The sequence below is a fragment of the Cotesia typhae genome, unplaced genomic scaffold (genome assembly GCF_013202065.1).
Source record: "Cotesia typhae breed Kobodo isofemale line unplaced genomic scaffold, CoteBio_Ctyphae contig_33, whole genome shotgun sequence".
NCBI classification, from domain to species: domain Eukaryota; kingdom Metazoa; phylum Arthropoda; class Insecta; order Hymenoptera; family Braconidae; genus Cotesia; species Cotesia typhae.
In genome coordinates, this window is record NW_027423741.1 from 1,868,720 (window position 1) to 1,885,178 (window position 16,459).

General features: G+C 27.3%; 3 protein-coding genes across 8 annotated transcripts in view; 2 read left to right on the top strand and 1 right to left on the bottom strand.

The window, feature by feature from the left end:
* LOC141526475 (thioredoxin-related transmembrane protein 2 homolog) lies at positions 1–2,306 on the top strand. The gene is made up of 5 exons (XM_074241515.1): positions 1–501; positions 565–745; positions 1,080–1,266; positions 1,336–1,531; positions 1,615–2,306. Exons 1-5 carry the CDS (start codon positions 358–360, stop codon positions 1,711–1,713), a joined length of 807 nt encoding a protein of 268 aa, XP_074097616.1. The 5' UTR covers positions 1–357; the 3' UTR covers positions 1,714–2,306.
* On the bottom strand, positions 2,226–10,941 carry LOC141526473 (RIB43A-like with coiled-coils protein 2). 6 transcript variants are annotated; one of them, XM_074241509.1, is made up of 9 exons: positions 10,800–10,937; positions 9,962–10,075; positions 5,061–5,181; positions 4,485–4,625; positions 3,498–3,661; positions 3,169–3,409; positions 2,818–3,045; positions 2,597–2,703; positions 2,226–2,520 (listed from the first exon to the last, which is right to left on the bottom strand). In XM_074241509.1, the coding sequence occupies exons 2-9, from the start codon at positions 9,973–9,975 to the stop codon at positions 2,379–2,381; spliced, it is 1,158 nt and encodes a 385-aa protein (XP_074097610.1). In that variant the 5' UTR covers positions 9,976–10,075; positions 10,800–10,937; the 3' UTR covers positions 2,226–2,378. The 6 variants fall into 6 exon arrangements, with proteins under 6 accessions (XP_074097610.1, XP_074097612.1, XP_074097609.1 ...); XM_074241511.1 differs by lacking the exon at positions 9,962–10,075 and having other exon boundaries at positions 10,800–10,941; XM_074241508.1 differs by lacking the exons at positions 9,962–10,075; positions 10,800–10,937 and adding an exon at positions 10,554–10,768.
* Positions 10,942–12,071: 1,130 nt separating this feature from the next.
* LOC141526472 (uncharacterized) overlaps positions 12,072–16,459 on the top strand; it is a 39,043-nt gene continuing 34,655 nt past the window's right edge. Inside the window, exon 1 of the mRNA XM_074241507.1 lies at positions 12,072–12,448. Coding sequence (XP_074097608.1) covers positions 12,085–12,448 — 364 coding nt within the window. The 5' untranslated portion in view covers positions 12,072–12,084. The remainder of the gene's footprint in view (positions 12,449–16,459) is intronic.

Consider the following 16,459-nt stretch of genomic DNA (forward strand, 5'->3'; position numbering starts at 1 on the left):
ATAATTTTTACGTAATAAAAATCTCATCCTCCCTGATAGATGACGAGTACAAATACGTCATCGTTGGAATAATAAATAAAAAGAATAATCATAAAATAAAATAATCGTCTTCCTCATTACTGACTACAATTGTGTGTACACAAAAAGACCAGCATATATTTATCAATTTATTAATACTTAAATACATTCACTCAAGTGTTTTCAGTGACACTTGCCAAGTTTTGTTTGACAATGTGGAGATAAAAAATGAGGATAGTTATTTAGTGTATAAAAAATAATTATTCAGTTGTGCTAATTAATAATAATTGTGTTAATTTACAAAGTGTGATCACTGCAGATCTGTAGCCAATTTTCAAGATGACTTTTAAGGAAGATTTACGTTTGTTACTTAAACCATATTATTTAGTTAATATTCTTCTGAGTTTATCGTATATTATTGCCAAACAAGTACCTTTTATTTGTTCATATCTTTTTGCTGAAGACGAACGTGAATTAGATGGGGTAAGATTTTTTTTTATTTTTAATAAATTATTAATTACTTAATTATTTTATTTTTTGTTACAGAAAGAAACACATATTTTGTTTTTCTTATTGTTTGTAATAATGATAAGAACACGAAAAAGTGGAAGTGTTACAATGATACATTATTTGTCAACTAGTTTTGTTTATACAAAAATTACAAATCTTATTTTATGGTTTTATGCTGATATCAGAATGGGTATTTTGTTTGCTGTCATTTTTATATGTAAGTATTTTATTTTTTAATTAATTCATTTATTTTTTAATACTTTGACTCAAGTGTTAACACTGTCAGCCAATGATATTGAAATTAAGAGACAAGGGATAATTTTTAGAATTTTTTTAACTTATAAATTATAGTAAGAAAAATGTATTTAAAAAATTCCATCTTTAAAAGCTTTCAAAAAATATAAATACAATTTTTTTTAAATTAAAATTTTTAGACCTTGTTTATTTTTAAAGAATCATCAAAAAATACATAATCTATATAAATATATTTATTAAATTTATTAATTTATTGATTAATTTTACTGATTATTAATTTAAAAATATTTTTCCAGTTTGTGCTTTAATTCTTCCGGAACCGACGTATCAAGGTCCTCAAAATATAACATTTATCAGAGGCGCTAATGGTCTTGAGGAAGAATTAAATAGAGATACACGCATAGTCTGGGTTGTTGCATTTTATACAGCTTGGAATCCAGCTTGCAATACCTTTGCTCCAATATATTCTCAATTATCAGCAGAGTAAGTTATTTTCTCTTGAATTTAATTTACAAGAAATTTTTATTTATTATAAAAAATCTATTTTTCTAGATATGCTTTGGAGAATTTAAGATTTGGTAAAATCGATATTGGGAGGTTTCCCGATGCTGGGTTGAAATATCATGTCAGCGATGCAAGTACGAGTAAACAATTACCGACAATTATTCTATTCAAAAATGGTAAAGAAGTCGATCGCCGGCCGTATGCTGACAAGAATGGAAAACTTGTTAAATTTCTTTTTTCATTGGTAAGCTTTTTGTCTCTCCAATATTTAATTGACATATTAATATCTGAAAATAATTTAATTTATTTTTTTTTTTTTTTTAACAGGACAACATGAAAGCTGCCTTCGACTTGAATAACATTTATAAATTCTGCAAAACCAATCCGCTGAAGAAAAAAGAAAAAAAATCAATCAAAGCTGAGTAATCAGCACGTTTTTATTTTTATTTCATAAAATATTGTATACCAAATGATACATTTAATTTATTGAACGCCATAATTATATTTAATTAATTATTTAAAGTCAATAATCAGTAGTAAGCAATTACTAAACCACCACTTGTGTTCGTTATAAACTAAACCACTTTTCAATGTGTCTTTTTTTATTCATTTACTGAATAATTTTTTTTAGGCGTGAAACTTAACTGTTTCATTTATTATTTACATTTGCTTTTAAAATTATTTGTTTATAAATTCATTTTTTTTTTTTTTTATAAAAAAAGTAAAATAAATTTAAAAATCTAAAAAAATATAATGTACAAATAAGCAAATTAAATTTTCACTTACTCAGTTTGTTAGAATAAAATTCAATTAAATTTTATTTAAAAAAAAAAAAGTTATTAAATCTGTTTTTGAGTAAAAAAAAAAAAAAATACATGGATATGGTTTAATACAATTTCATTTAAATGAGCTACGCAAACAAAAAATAAATAAATTTATTTATAAGCTTACTTATTTTAATTTATTGTATTATTATTATTATAGTTTATTACCGATTTGAATAAAATTTATTTCTGTGACGTGCTATTATATTATTAATTAACTCGACTTTAATTTTTTTAGACTTTGATTATATTAAAAATAAAATGAATTTAACGAGGGCATGAATTGAATTGATTAAAAAATTCAGGTTCTTGCTGATACTTATAAACGACTTTGTTCAAATAATCCTGATGTGATTTCTGCTGTTGCGCTAGTTGTAAATTTTCTTCAGCAATTTTTTTTCGTACTTCCCTGAAAAAAGAAAAATAAAATAAAAAATCACAGTTAAAAATTTTTAAATAAAATAAAAGTATTAATTTTTCATTACATTTTTTGGCGTTCTAATTGTTGGCTATAGACTTCAGCAGCAAGAGCATTACCGATCATTAAACGGTCCCAGTCAGTGTTTTTTCTCCTTTGTTCTTCCTTCATTTTCTACGTTCATCAAATAAGCAAAATCAAATAACCAATAATAATAAAAAATTAATAAACCCTTTACTGTTTCCAATTGTAACTAAAGAAGAAAATTAATTGAATTTTAAAACTGACCTGAATTTCCTTCATCTGGTGAGCTTGTTCATTCCATATTGCCTTTAACTCGTCAGATGTCATGCCTTTGTACCGATAGGCAAGTAACTTATTTGGCCCACAATGACTTAGAGCTTGTTCACGGGCTTCTGTTAGGAAATCACCGGTAAGGTGATTGTAAATCTCAGCACGTTTGTCTTCTTCATCTTTTATTGCCTCACATTTGTTACGGTACTCTTGTTCCTCAGCCTCAATCGAACGAATAAATTATTCAGTATGATATATAAATAAATAAACAATAAAAATTTTCCATTTTTAATAATCTAATGACATAATAATTATATTAAACAATAAATAAAACATAAAGCTCACAAGGGCACGATTAAACTGTGCAGTAGCTTCATTAAGTTTTCTTCGGCATTCTTCTTCCATTCGTTCAAGGTCGATCGCACGTCTGTCCCTAGATAATATCATTCGTTGAAGAGATTCATCAGCATTTTGTTGTTCTTGTTTGTTTTTTTGTTTCTCGTACACCTGCTGCATAAGACTCGATTGCATCTGCTCTTTATCTCTGCTCCGTTTTTTAACTTTCTCAAGATCTTCACCCTCAAATCTGCGTTTGATAATAAAAAAATCATAATCATTTGAATATTTATGTTTAATATTTATAATGTTTGTTTTAAAAATTTTTTTATCCAAACTTTTGAGCAGAAGAAGGTCCAATTCGCGGATCATCATCGGCTAGCCGACCTGGCAATGATTTTTTCAAATTATCCGGATCGTAAAGATCAAAGTCACGACGATCTTGAGGACGTTGATAGATTTGCCGGTATGAATTTATATCACGATTTATCTTTTTCTTTTCCTAGAATATTAATTAAGCCTTTACAAACTGTGAAACTAGATCGTTGCTCTAGAATTAATTACCCGTTCTAAGAATCTGTGTGCATTTATTAAAATTATTTTCATTTACTCAGTAATTAAAATAGAACAGTTTTGTTAGATGTTTAAGATATTAAATTTAGAATAAATTCAAACATTCTTAATTTTTAAGTTATAAAAAAATATTTTAAAAGTTTCCATTTGCCTGCACGTGTTGATTTAAATCTACTCACTGTTTTATACGATTTACTTTTACATGAATAGTATTCTTGTTAATTTAAAATCTGAAGATGTCACAAAGGTGACGAAACGTAATTCTAATGACTAACAAATTTTTATGTAAATAAATAAGTAATCGAATAAGTTAGAATTCTTATTACTGACCAAGTTACAAATTTTATATTGAAAATTAATTTTATTCTAATTTCATAATTTTAAAAAAGTAATTTTATAAAGACATACATTTTTTTAATTGAAGAAATAATTTTATTTGTATTTTATGGAGTAAAAATTAAAAAAAAAAATTTTTTTTCAATTGAAGAAATAATTTCTGTTAATTTTCAATTAAATGTTTGTGTAAAAAAAAAAAGAAGAAATATAAACATAAATAATAAACACTTGAGTTGTTTTTTTAAAATAAAACCTAAATGCATAAATTTTTTTTTCCTCTCTCAGCTATCAAGTATCAGCTTGAATGGATTTTTTTTAATGTCGTGTCAGTGCAGGACGCTATGGAGTATATCAGTTGCAGAAGATAATGCGTGGGGATTACATGAGAAAAAAATTTAATCATGAGCATGACAAACCTCCTCTTCCCGCTTCTCAAGCATCATTGCGAATTTACTGCTGCGCAGCAGCGCTTCATCCATCCGGCATTCTTGTTCTCGTTCTTGCTGACGCAGTCGCTCTTTTTCTTTTATCTGCCAATCCAAGAACTCTTTGTCTATCTGCAGTACCAATGTAAACAAACTTTGAGTAAATAAACAATCACCGCCATTTTTTACTCAAATAAATAAATTACATTGAAAAAAAAATAAAACAACTCTTTTTATAGTTGCATAAATAAATATAATTCTTCGAGATTTTAAATTCGAGATCCGAGACGCATTAGTCGTTTGCAAAAAAAAAAAAAACTTAATATTTATTAATCGCTTCGGTATGAAAGATTAATGAAACTTAAGATATCATTTTATTTAAAAAAAATTTTTTTTCTTGATACAACATATTTCTTATCATTTATACATATACTTCTAATATATTTATCAACTTTATGCGCATTAATCTTACTTTAAGAGTTTTACTGAGTTTTTAGAAAGATTATTTCTTCTTTTTATTTGTTATAAAATTTTTTTAAATTATTGATAAGGTAATAGCCAACTTACCCCAATTTGGCATCGTGGATCGAATATTCTCTGTTTTCTAGCCTCTTGATTTCGTCGTTTTTGCTCAATGCAAGCTGCGACCTTGAGATCCTGTGGCGTCGTCGGTGGAAACTTGAGCATGCTGAATAATTAAAATTGTTTCGTTGTATACAGTAATTTTAATCGGATAATTAATTTTACGAGTGAGTTGATAAATAAATTAATCAAAACTTTTAAAACATTAAAATTGTGGAGCTGAATACTTGGCGACCAGCTTGAAGCTAACTGATGGAATAAACGTAACCATGGAAAATTTTCCTATACAACATCGATTAAACAACTGCCAAATCAATGTTGTTTTTTTTTTATTTGTAATTAAAATTTTAAATTGAAATTATAGATTTAATTTTTTTTTTTAAATATTGACTTGTTAAATTGTACTGTACTCTCTTAAATATTGACGGTTTTAAAAATATAAGCTCATCCTGGGGTTACACTCATCAAGAGCTTTCATTTGAGCACCCACATGCATTTTTCATATATACATATATATATATAATATATATAAATATATGAAAAATTGATGTGGGTACTCAAATGAAAGGTCTTGATGAGTGTAATGTCGGGACGAGCTTATATCTTTAAAAATGTCAATAGTTTAGAAGATATTCGGCCATTTCTTAAAAAAATTTAATTAAAAAAATTAGATTTAGTAAAAAAAAAATATATATCAATGTTGTTTCACTTAACAATTAAAAAATCTAAAGGTCATGGGAGTGTCTAGGACACTTGCGTAGATTTAATACGTAGAAAAAAAAAAAACTCTAAAATAGATTATTTAATAAGCGGTATCTATTTATGTGGATCAATAATAAAGTAGGGAAGAGTAATGCAATAGAACGAAACATCAGGTAAGGTAATATTACAAGGGACTGATCGGGAAATCCGAAGCAGATAACCGTGTTAATGTTAGAGCAAATAGGTATGAAATTTAAATCAATAAGCGGTACACGTGTTAATTTTATACGTATAATCACATCATCCTTATAATTAAATAGTAACTTTTATTTTTATTAATTAAAAATTAACTGATAATAAATATGTACCGTAGGAAAATATACAGCGGATGGAGTATTTATTTGAATTAGAGTAATAAATTTAGGAAGAAGCTAAGTTAAACAGTAAGATGTGTAAGCAATATATTTGCGTACGTACATGTTGTGGTTAACGCGGAGTTATTGATGCAATTACTCAGTAGACGACGAGAAACTTGCTTGGCAACGAGGCTATAAATGATATTGACCAATGCGTGGTAAAACTGTCACGTCTCTCGTGTGATTAAATTGCTCGTGTACGTACGCAAGTATGTGTTGATATTATATCTATGTGCATATTTTATAATCCATTATATATCTATGTCGTTGTACAATAAGTAAGGTGTGAGATGAAGAGTTAAGAATCCTTTAAAGCCACGTGCGTTAAACAAAACAAAGCATAAAGATGCCAAAAAATCCAAATTAAATCAACAAATTAATTAATATTTAAATAATTATTTATTATTATATTTTACTTATTTAATTTTATTAAATAAATATGTAATTAAGTAATAACTAATTGCTCTTTGTTTTATATTTTTAATGCCAGTGTGATTACACTTATCAATGATATTATATCACGAACGAAACATCAATATTGTCTGCAATAATTTACTAACAAAGTTCAGGGTCAGGTTGCGTGAAGAGATTGCCGATCATTACAGAATTCTTAAGAATTCTTAAGAAAAAAAATTAAATAACATTTTAAATAGGTCATTCATAAATATAATATTTTTTTTTATCTGATCCATTTGTTAATTAGAAAATAATTAAAAATTTTATTAAATACTTCAAGTTTTAATTTTACCAAGATTTTAATTGTTTAAATTAATAATCCACACAGTAAAAAATTTTTCGTCAAAAAATTTTGTGTTAAAAATTTTTGTGTTAAATATTTAACACTTTTATGTGTAAATTTAACATTTATTGTATTAAATTAACACAAAAAAGTGTTAAATTTTTACATAAAAATTTTTAACACAAAATTCTTTTACGGAAAATTTTTTACTGTGCAAAAATAATAAAATTAAATTATTTTGAGAAAAATTTTTCATCTAAGTACACTCAACCAACATTTTTTGCAAGTTAATAAGTGCTTTCGAGATATAACGCTCACAAAAACAAGAATGGCGGCTATGTTTGCGAATAGAAGTAAAATTGTCGCGAGTTTGTTCCAGCTACGCGAGCTAGCTGTGAATTATCACGTCTTGAAGTTCAAGGTTATTATTATTCATTCGTGCGTCATAAAGCGAATCCTAATCGTCTATTTACACTTTACTCTGTATAGTACTTTTGATATATTTTTACACACAATAATTATATATTACAACAACCTTTGAATTATTATTGAGTTAGAAATTTCTAAAATAAACTTATTTTAAAATAGAGTTTTTTATAATTAAAAATTTAAATTTTCTTCTTAATGAAATTTAATTATTACATGGACCTAGGGGATAGATTTTATGAGTTTCTCTCAAAAGAAGTAAATTGAAAAAGCTATTACTTATAAGCACGCAAGTTTAAATTTTTGATTACGTTGATAATTTATTTTTTGACGTTAATTAAATATTTTAAAGTGTTACAAATAAAAAAGTTTTTTAATTTTAACATGATTTTTTAGGTAATGTTTTTTATATTTCAAAATATTACTCATATATTTTCAAAGTAAGTTGAATTTACCAGATAGATATCGTTAATAAATTAACTGTACAAAAACTAAACTCAGTTGTTGCCGAAATTTACTCAGAATATCTTATATTAACAGGTGCCGTAAGTTATTCATAGCCTATTAACGACGTTTTAAAATAAAATTTAATTGAGCAAAATTATATAGAATTATTGAAGTATTACCTTTCAACCGAGAGCAATCAATGACTTTTTAAATTTATTACTAGCAAAAATATTTACATTATCAGCGACAGTTGTTTACAATTATTGAGTGCTTTTAGAAAATTTTTTGTTTACTATTAAAATTATTATGATAGTCTAAAAAAAATTTATAATTTAAAAATCACAATGATTTTCAACAATATAATATTACTGTAAAAATAATAAAATCAAAAAGCTAAGTACTTAAAATCATAAAGTTAAAACAAAACTTCAATTGATGTAGTGACATATTGCGATCGATGCTTTTTATACACTCGTTGAAGAGAATTTTATTAGCGCAAGTCCAACTGTAACGATTCAAATTCTATTGTATCTCGAACTTTCAAGGACACCCTATATTCCACGTCTCATATAATACACATAACATGTATAACTGTAGAATCGTACAAGCCTACAATTAGTCACTTCCTAAAAAAAAAGGAATCACGCGATTCGTAGTATTGAAGACTAGTACTACACTATGTCATAAAATATGAACACAAGCTTACAGTGGTTTTGTTATTTCATTAAAAGTTGAAACAGGATGTCATTGATGTCCAACGCATTTAATTGGCAATAATAGCGAGGACAATAAAGACCACTTGATAAGTAATTCGAGGAAGATTTCGGAATGATAAAAAGAGTTTAAAGATCGTTATGATTCATCTTGGTCAAATTATTGTTAGATACTACAGATCATTTGGGTTCCGGTAGTACTCTCATCTGCGAGAGGAAATTATACGTGAATTATCTCTTTGTCTGTTGCCAAGTAAAATTATTATTCTTGGCTCAACGGCTCTATTTGACTCGCCAAAGTGATGGATAACCATTTGACCAACAATATTAAATTACTTGCAATTAAATCTAATGTTCCCAAAAAATACATTGTTTTTAATGGGTGATATGATTCAATGACTTGTTGACATCAGTGCTCCGTTTTAGTAACCAACCTACAAAAATTAATTTATTTTTAATGTGTTTTTATATATGACTCGATAGACCGGTGTTTTTACTTAATTTTATTAACAAGAAAAATTTATTTTGACAATTTTTTTGACAATAATTTTTTGACAAAAAAAAATTATTTAGACAACTCAGACCAGGACTCGAACCTGGATCTTTTAGTTAATATTATTTTGTCTTATCATAAATTTAATAATTATTTTTATGTATTTTACATCTTAAATTTTAATTTAAATAAGAAACTTTTTTTTTCAGTAATCTGATCCGTTATTCTCGCTGCCAGATGGCTTTTTCTAGCGACAGATTTTTCTTAATTCTTATCGAGATTTATTAGAAAAATAATTCTTTCCCTAAAATATATAAATGCCGGCAAGAAATTTAAAGCTTGTGACCTATAAATTACTGTAACATTTTTATAAAATGTATCTTTATTGATCTAGCCGGTCAAAAGACCTAGATATATGTATGAGCGCTTAAAAGTTTCCCCCTTCAGATATTGGAGGCTAAGCTCAAAGGGTGTATTCAGAAATGTTCTCGCTCCAGTTCTAGCTAATATAGGTGATAGCGACACGAAAATATTAAAAATAAGACTAAATTATTTTTTTTTGAATTTTTAAGAAGAAAATTTTCATTTAATGTTTTTTGGATGATAAGATAAAAAATTAATCTGTAAGAAGATATCATTAAAATTTAATAATTACAGATTAAGTTGTTTTGATTTATAATTAATTAAAAAATAATTATTTTTTTTTTTTTTTTTTAATCGACGTATTTGTTAATTTGGGTGATAATACACTAATTAGTATTTTTAATAATTGCTCAATTATAAAAATAAATGATACATTTTTTATCAGTGTAACCCAAATTAGACTTTGAGAGTTTAAATTGATTTTAATAAAATTTAACTGCATGAAAGTGAAGTAAAAAAATGACGTAGAGTTAATAGTTCATAAGTAATAGCCAGGAATATTTAAAAATAATATTTCCATAATTTACCGCATTGTCCTCATTTAAAACAGCAACCATGTAAAATTTCCCAGTGACCCAAGAGATAAAGCATGCGTGAGACTAAAATACCCCTGACAAAGTGCATGTGCATTATGTTTGTGCCTATAACAAAATTTAAATTAAAACTCGTGCTCATGTGCAGTGTGGCTGCTCGAAAAACGATACAAGAACACTCTGAAGACATCATCTTCACATTCTTCATTTTTTTTAAAGTAAATTATATTTTTTTTATCCTCAAATCACGTCTCATGTCCTACACACTTGGACCTTGAGTGGGCCAACGGGTAAAAAAGTTCCGAAGGCCAAGGATCCACAGGACAAACCAGTGAAAACAGCATCCAGTAACTTCTTTACGACCAAACTCCCATCCGGTCCAAGGGCCGCTGAACGGGAATAGAAAGGGAAGAAAGTAAGAGTGTAAGGTTTTAAAATTTATTTACTTTTTACTCATCAGATAAAATTGAAACTTTTATTTCTTCAGTGAAGAAATAATACTAAAGTTAGCCGACGTTTTTAATTTTTTTTTTTATTAATTAAATTAGAACAAAAAAATATATTTTACGGCACTTTAAAAAATTACCTAAAATTCATCATTTTAGACCAGAATACCCCCTCAATTTTCATAGTGAAGATTATAAGTGAAAAAATTCACCGACAAGTAGAATAGATGGATATAGATATGTACAAGCAGAACCAGAGAATTTGCGCGTGCGCGGTCCCGCTGTGACGCGATGACGTCATGTAGCCGCTCCGGGCCAAGAAGCACGATACGAGCAGCACAGCAAAGGCATAGTATAGCAATACAACACAAGTTAACTCGACAAACCTGATCAGCAGCACCAGCACTAGCACCAGCCACCGCGAGCGAACCAGACAGTCAGTCTAGCCGCGCACCTCAAGCTGTGAGTACCAACTTTTAATTCGTTTATCGGCGCACCTGTCTACTCTTCTGCCTAAGGCTGAAATTATTCAAGTTGAAGCAAAAAAAACAAAACAAACAACTTATTATTGTTAAACATATACACTTAAATTAGTATCAATAGTTATAATAATAATAATTTCTTAAAACTTATCTTCGAGATCAATGACTCCAGTGAAAGTGATACCGTTGAAAGATTTATCGCTGCGAAAGTGATTATATTCTTCTTACTTTTTTTAATTAATTGACATTGTGTAATAACTAGCACAGAGACGCGCATTTCATTATCGACTTAAATCCGTCAACAGGAGTACTAAACTTTAAGGTATATTTATGTGCATACATAACTATTATTATTGCATTGATATAGATAGATAAATTAAATGTCTGTGTATGTATTTTATATCGAGCAGCCCCTTCTTCTCTTAGCTCATTCACTTTTGCGCACTCTCACTTCAGTCTCTTTTCTTGGTGACCCAGCTGCTGGTACAGCATTAAAGAATCTTTTGACTATTGTGCATGATAGAAATTAGTTCTTTTATTTGTTTGTTTGTATTTAATTTTTAAAATTGTTAAATGACTGCTAACTTTGATGTTATTTATTATTATTACTATTATACTATGTAATGCCTTTATCTTAACTTGTCCCATTTTTATTTACTGACACTTGATTTTGTTTTTACCAGGAACTCGCATTGTGACAAGTCGACGTTCTTGCTGATTGAGGAAATATTTTTTTTTTTTTCTAAATAACAATCCAATTGAAGGAATTGTAATCACCGGTGGAATATAAGCTCCAGAATATAATTTTTCTGAGTCCAGCAACCGGTTTCTGATGCACCAGGTGGTAATATTGCTATTAATCAGCGGAGCCAGAGCAATTCTTACTCTAGTTTGAAATACAAAAAGAAGAAATAATTGGTAACGATTAAAGATTTAAGTGGTTAAAGTTAAATCTGGTATTTATGTTGCCACTTACTCTCCACTGGACAATCCCACCAGGAGTTAAAGTTTTGCGTTATATTGTGACGTGATTAAAATATAGTAAAAATTAAAAAATATCTTTTTTTTTAAGCGCGAGTGTACGCGAAGTGTTGAGTTAAGTTAATTAGTTACTAGCTTCTAGTTACTTGAGTTACTGAAGTTTATTTGTTGGTTAGTGAACAGTTGATTTAAATCGTACTATGATAGAATGAGCTGCTCGGTGAAGATCTCGAGCAAGGGCTGGGCCAGCTCGCAGCAGAGACGTATTGGCTCCTTGCCTGAAGAAACCAACGTGTTACTAAGCCAACCCGCATCGCCAGCAAATCCCGGAAGTACGGTTATAAGTACTCCGATAGTAATAGGAACAACTACGCAAGTACTTATTCCTCAGCAACAACAATTGTTGCTCCAACAACACCAACAGCAAACTTTGAAGACTGTTCAATCTAAAGCGTTAGCCAAATCTATTGCCACTAAAAAGGGTGAAGATACGGTTAAGTTACTCAAGTATATTGATGACAATATTATTGGGAAAAATGGAACATTCTTTGGGCCATTTGGACGCAGGAAAGGTAGAATTTATTTATTTTTTTTTTTTTTTATTAATTATTACATTTTTTTTATAAAAAGTTACTTGAAGAGAAGAAGTAAGAGGGTAAAAAGAATATTTTTTTACTTCAATACTTTATTCATAATTATTTTTCATCAAATATTAATAACGAACACAACAAAAGACTCAAACACAAAATGTTTGTTTAAAAAAACAATTAATTACGATTGAAAATAATTAAAGTCATGTATCATAACCGGAAGAACTTTATCTACATCTGGTGGAGGCATCCAATGTCCGCCAATCATAAGCAATAATTTATGTTTGGTTATACACACAACATATAACATATAGATTGTCGGGTATTATGCAATAGTATGGATGTATAGGGTATTGAATTAAAGTAGCAGCTGATGATCACATACGTTTTTCTTTGGTAGACTGCTTGGCGGCGCTTTGGTTTATTAACGTAATCACATTTAATCAATCAGACATTGCGTACAAATATTATTACACACGACATGTAATTTAAAAAAAAAAAAAACGAGTTGAAAACAAAAATGCGGTATTAATTTTTATTTTCATCTTAACATAAGGAATGACTAAGACTAAAAAACTAAGAGTAAGTCTTGCTATACTGTGCGGTTTTGATGCCAATTCGTCAAAGTAGATTATAATTGCCGCGATACGAATCGCGTGGTTACGACTAGATGAAAAATTATATTATTATTAGCAAGAATAATTGCGTAAGCATTTAAAACTGCAGCAGACAGCAGGGCGCCGACAATTGCTTTTATGTTTTTTTATTATCGTAATATATTATTATATTGGTCGGTAGAGTTTATGTCGGATTTTATTTTTACCAACAGTGCTATTCAGCTTGAAGTGATAATTGTAATTGGATGGAAAGATACGGGTTAAATAATGATAAAGTTTGAATAATCTACACTGTTAATAATAACATATTACGATGACCGTAGATGTGTGATGTGTCGGTTGTATACTATGATATTACATATTCTTTACAATTATATTTTCATTTTTATGGATCTCTCGTTATCTCGATAGGGTGTTTTTTTTTTAATTTTTATTTTTTTAGTTTGCGGGAAGATTACACTAGATAAGGTGATTTATTTATTTATCAACTTATCAAGTCTCGGATAGTATCTAATTGTCAAGAATTTTAACACTAATGATAATAAGTAAAAGGGCTGTAAATAATTAACAATAAATATATTACATATTTATAAGATTTCTGAAATTAAAAAGTTCAGATTGAACTAGTTTTACTCATGAAATTAGATTCAAGTGGGTTTCCTTGACCTACAATTTAAAGTTCTACAATTTATTTATTTATTTTCTTTTCAAATGATAAAAACAATAATAATAATTGTTATTATTACCAACCCCATAATGACAGGACTTGATTTATATATTTATAAAGACATCATAATTAATTATAGCATTGAATAATATTTTTTTTTATCAATTAAAGTCAATGACAATGATAATTAAAAAAATATATTGTCTTTTCACAATAAATAAAAATATATAATTTGTGATTGCAAGTAATATGTATTAAATATTTTCAAAAAATATAAATTGAATTATCCAGCACTAAAAAAAAAATGAGATTTGGGTTTTTTTTTTTTTTTTTTTTTTTAATGAATATTTAAATAAATTTTTGTAGACACAGTTGCTTTTAAATATTGAGCGTACACACAAAAAAGACATTTTGTTTCTATAATATAATTTTATCTTTTTTTTTTGCTTTGTTACTCAACTTGTATTGCAGAGTACTTGCGCGACACGGGAATTTTATCTGAAAATAACCCGACTACAGCAACAATTTTATGAGCCAAATGTTTAGTTTTTTCATCGCATGATACCATGCCACGCGTACATCACGCCTCGCAACAATCATTTTTTATCACACTAGACTTCGATCGCTACATTGTATTATTATATGGAGTTATTTTTAATTACTCATCTTTGGTTAATCTTTGTAGTCAGCATAATGCACCAAGCTAACAATTAAATATCTAGGTACAAACATTTGAACTTGTACTTTATTGTATTCATAAATAATTATTCATTCTTCAGTTAACAAAAATATAATTTGTGATTTTTCTTTGTTATTTACTCTTTCAATCGCTGATTACAATAAGTGATTCACTTATTCACTGCTTGAAAGGTCGATGGACGTATTACATTCACACTTAGCTTAATGATAATAATGTAAATATTACACTCAAAGAAAAATTAACTTGATTCATGAAAATTAAGTTTTTTTTGCTACAAGAATTTCTTCCCTTGACTTCAGAATTCTCACATTGTTAAAAAATTAATTTAATTCAAGAGAAAAAATTTTGAACCAAGCAGAAAAATTATTGAACTCGGTAGAATTTATTAAAACAAAAAAATGTCAATGAAAGTACTCAAAGAACTAAATTGTTTTGATTTTACAACTCTTGTAACGTAACTCAATATCGGCATCGAGGCATTAAATCGTTACACTAATTATTACATGAGCAAAATAAAAAAAAATATTTTCACCCGACTTAATAATTGTAAATATTGATACTTTTAATTATTATGCTTAAGTAATTAATAACCACGGTTAAAAATAATAATATTTAGATATATAATAGCTTGTATTAAAACGGCCATCTGTTTTTATTTCAACCGGACATTTAAACTTACGAAAAAAAAAAAACATATTCATTAATGTATCAATTATATAATGTTCTGGATTTTTTATTTTATTTTATTTAATTAACGACGTTCAATAAATTGTTAAGACTTTTTATGACTTCGTTATTGTAATTGCTACAGAATTTTTGCATTAATTTAAAAAACAATGTCTTCACGTCCTCGACTAGTGTTTGAAAACGCGTGATTCATCGGTATTACAATAAAAAATATGAATCCATCCGTCTGTTTTTTTCCACTTTATCGATACTGTGCATTCCGTCTAATCTCTAACAAATAAATTTTCATTGTTGTTGTTGTTATTGTTATTGGGAATAGGAAAAATGCTAAACTTTTGAAAAAAACCTGTTGCGTCATATATAACATTACTATACAATAAAATTTATTAGTCAATTAAAATTGTTCTTATTTTTATAAATGTTGGAACAAAAAAAATTTTTTCATTTTAAATAATCGAAAACTTTTTTACTAAATGTTAACATTTCATGTTTAAGAATGCACATGTTTTATCAACACACTTATTAGCATATTTTTAATGCATTTTCGCACACATTTATGCGAATATACATGTATATTATACACAAAGATATTTTTTCATACTGAAAATCATGACATCATCGCTTGTTTACACCAAGTCAAACTCTTCACTAACTCAAATCCATATTACACATATAACATGCAAGTTTTGGTCTGCGTATATAGTAATAATTATAATGTAAATGATGAGCAAATGAAAAAGAGAAATCACAAAGCATATATACAGAAAGCACTTATTATTATAAAAAAAAAAAAAAAAAAAAAATTACTACAGTTTATTATTGTACTTTGACATATTTATGTTATTTCGATATTTGCCTCTATACGGAAGACAATTTTATTCCATTAAAATACTTATTATTCGCTGATAATGATAAAATTTTGATAAATAAATCAGGGCATGTTTGTGTTATTGAGTCGTTGACATTTAATAGAATAATTTATTATAAACTGAGAAAAAAATGCTTGTAGTATGAAAATATTTTATGAATACAATTTAAAAATGTATACTTTCATGCTAAATTTGATAAAATTAGTGAAAATAATTTTTTTTTGCTTCAAATAAAACTTCAAATCATTTAATTTAGTAAATTAAATAAATAATTTGTTAAAAAAAAATTTTTGAGCTAATAAATTTTCGTCTGAACAGTATTTATTTTTTTTATCAGTGTGGACTTATCAATTTACTAATTTCAAATAAATACTTAATTAATATTAAATTGAATTAAACATTAAACAGCACAAATACAAATATATGAATAAATAAATAAATAAATAAATTACA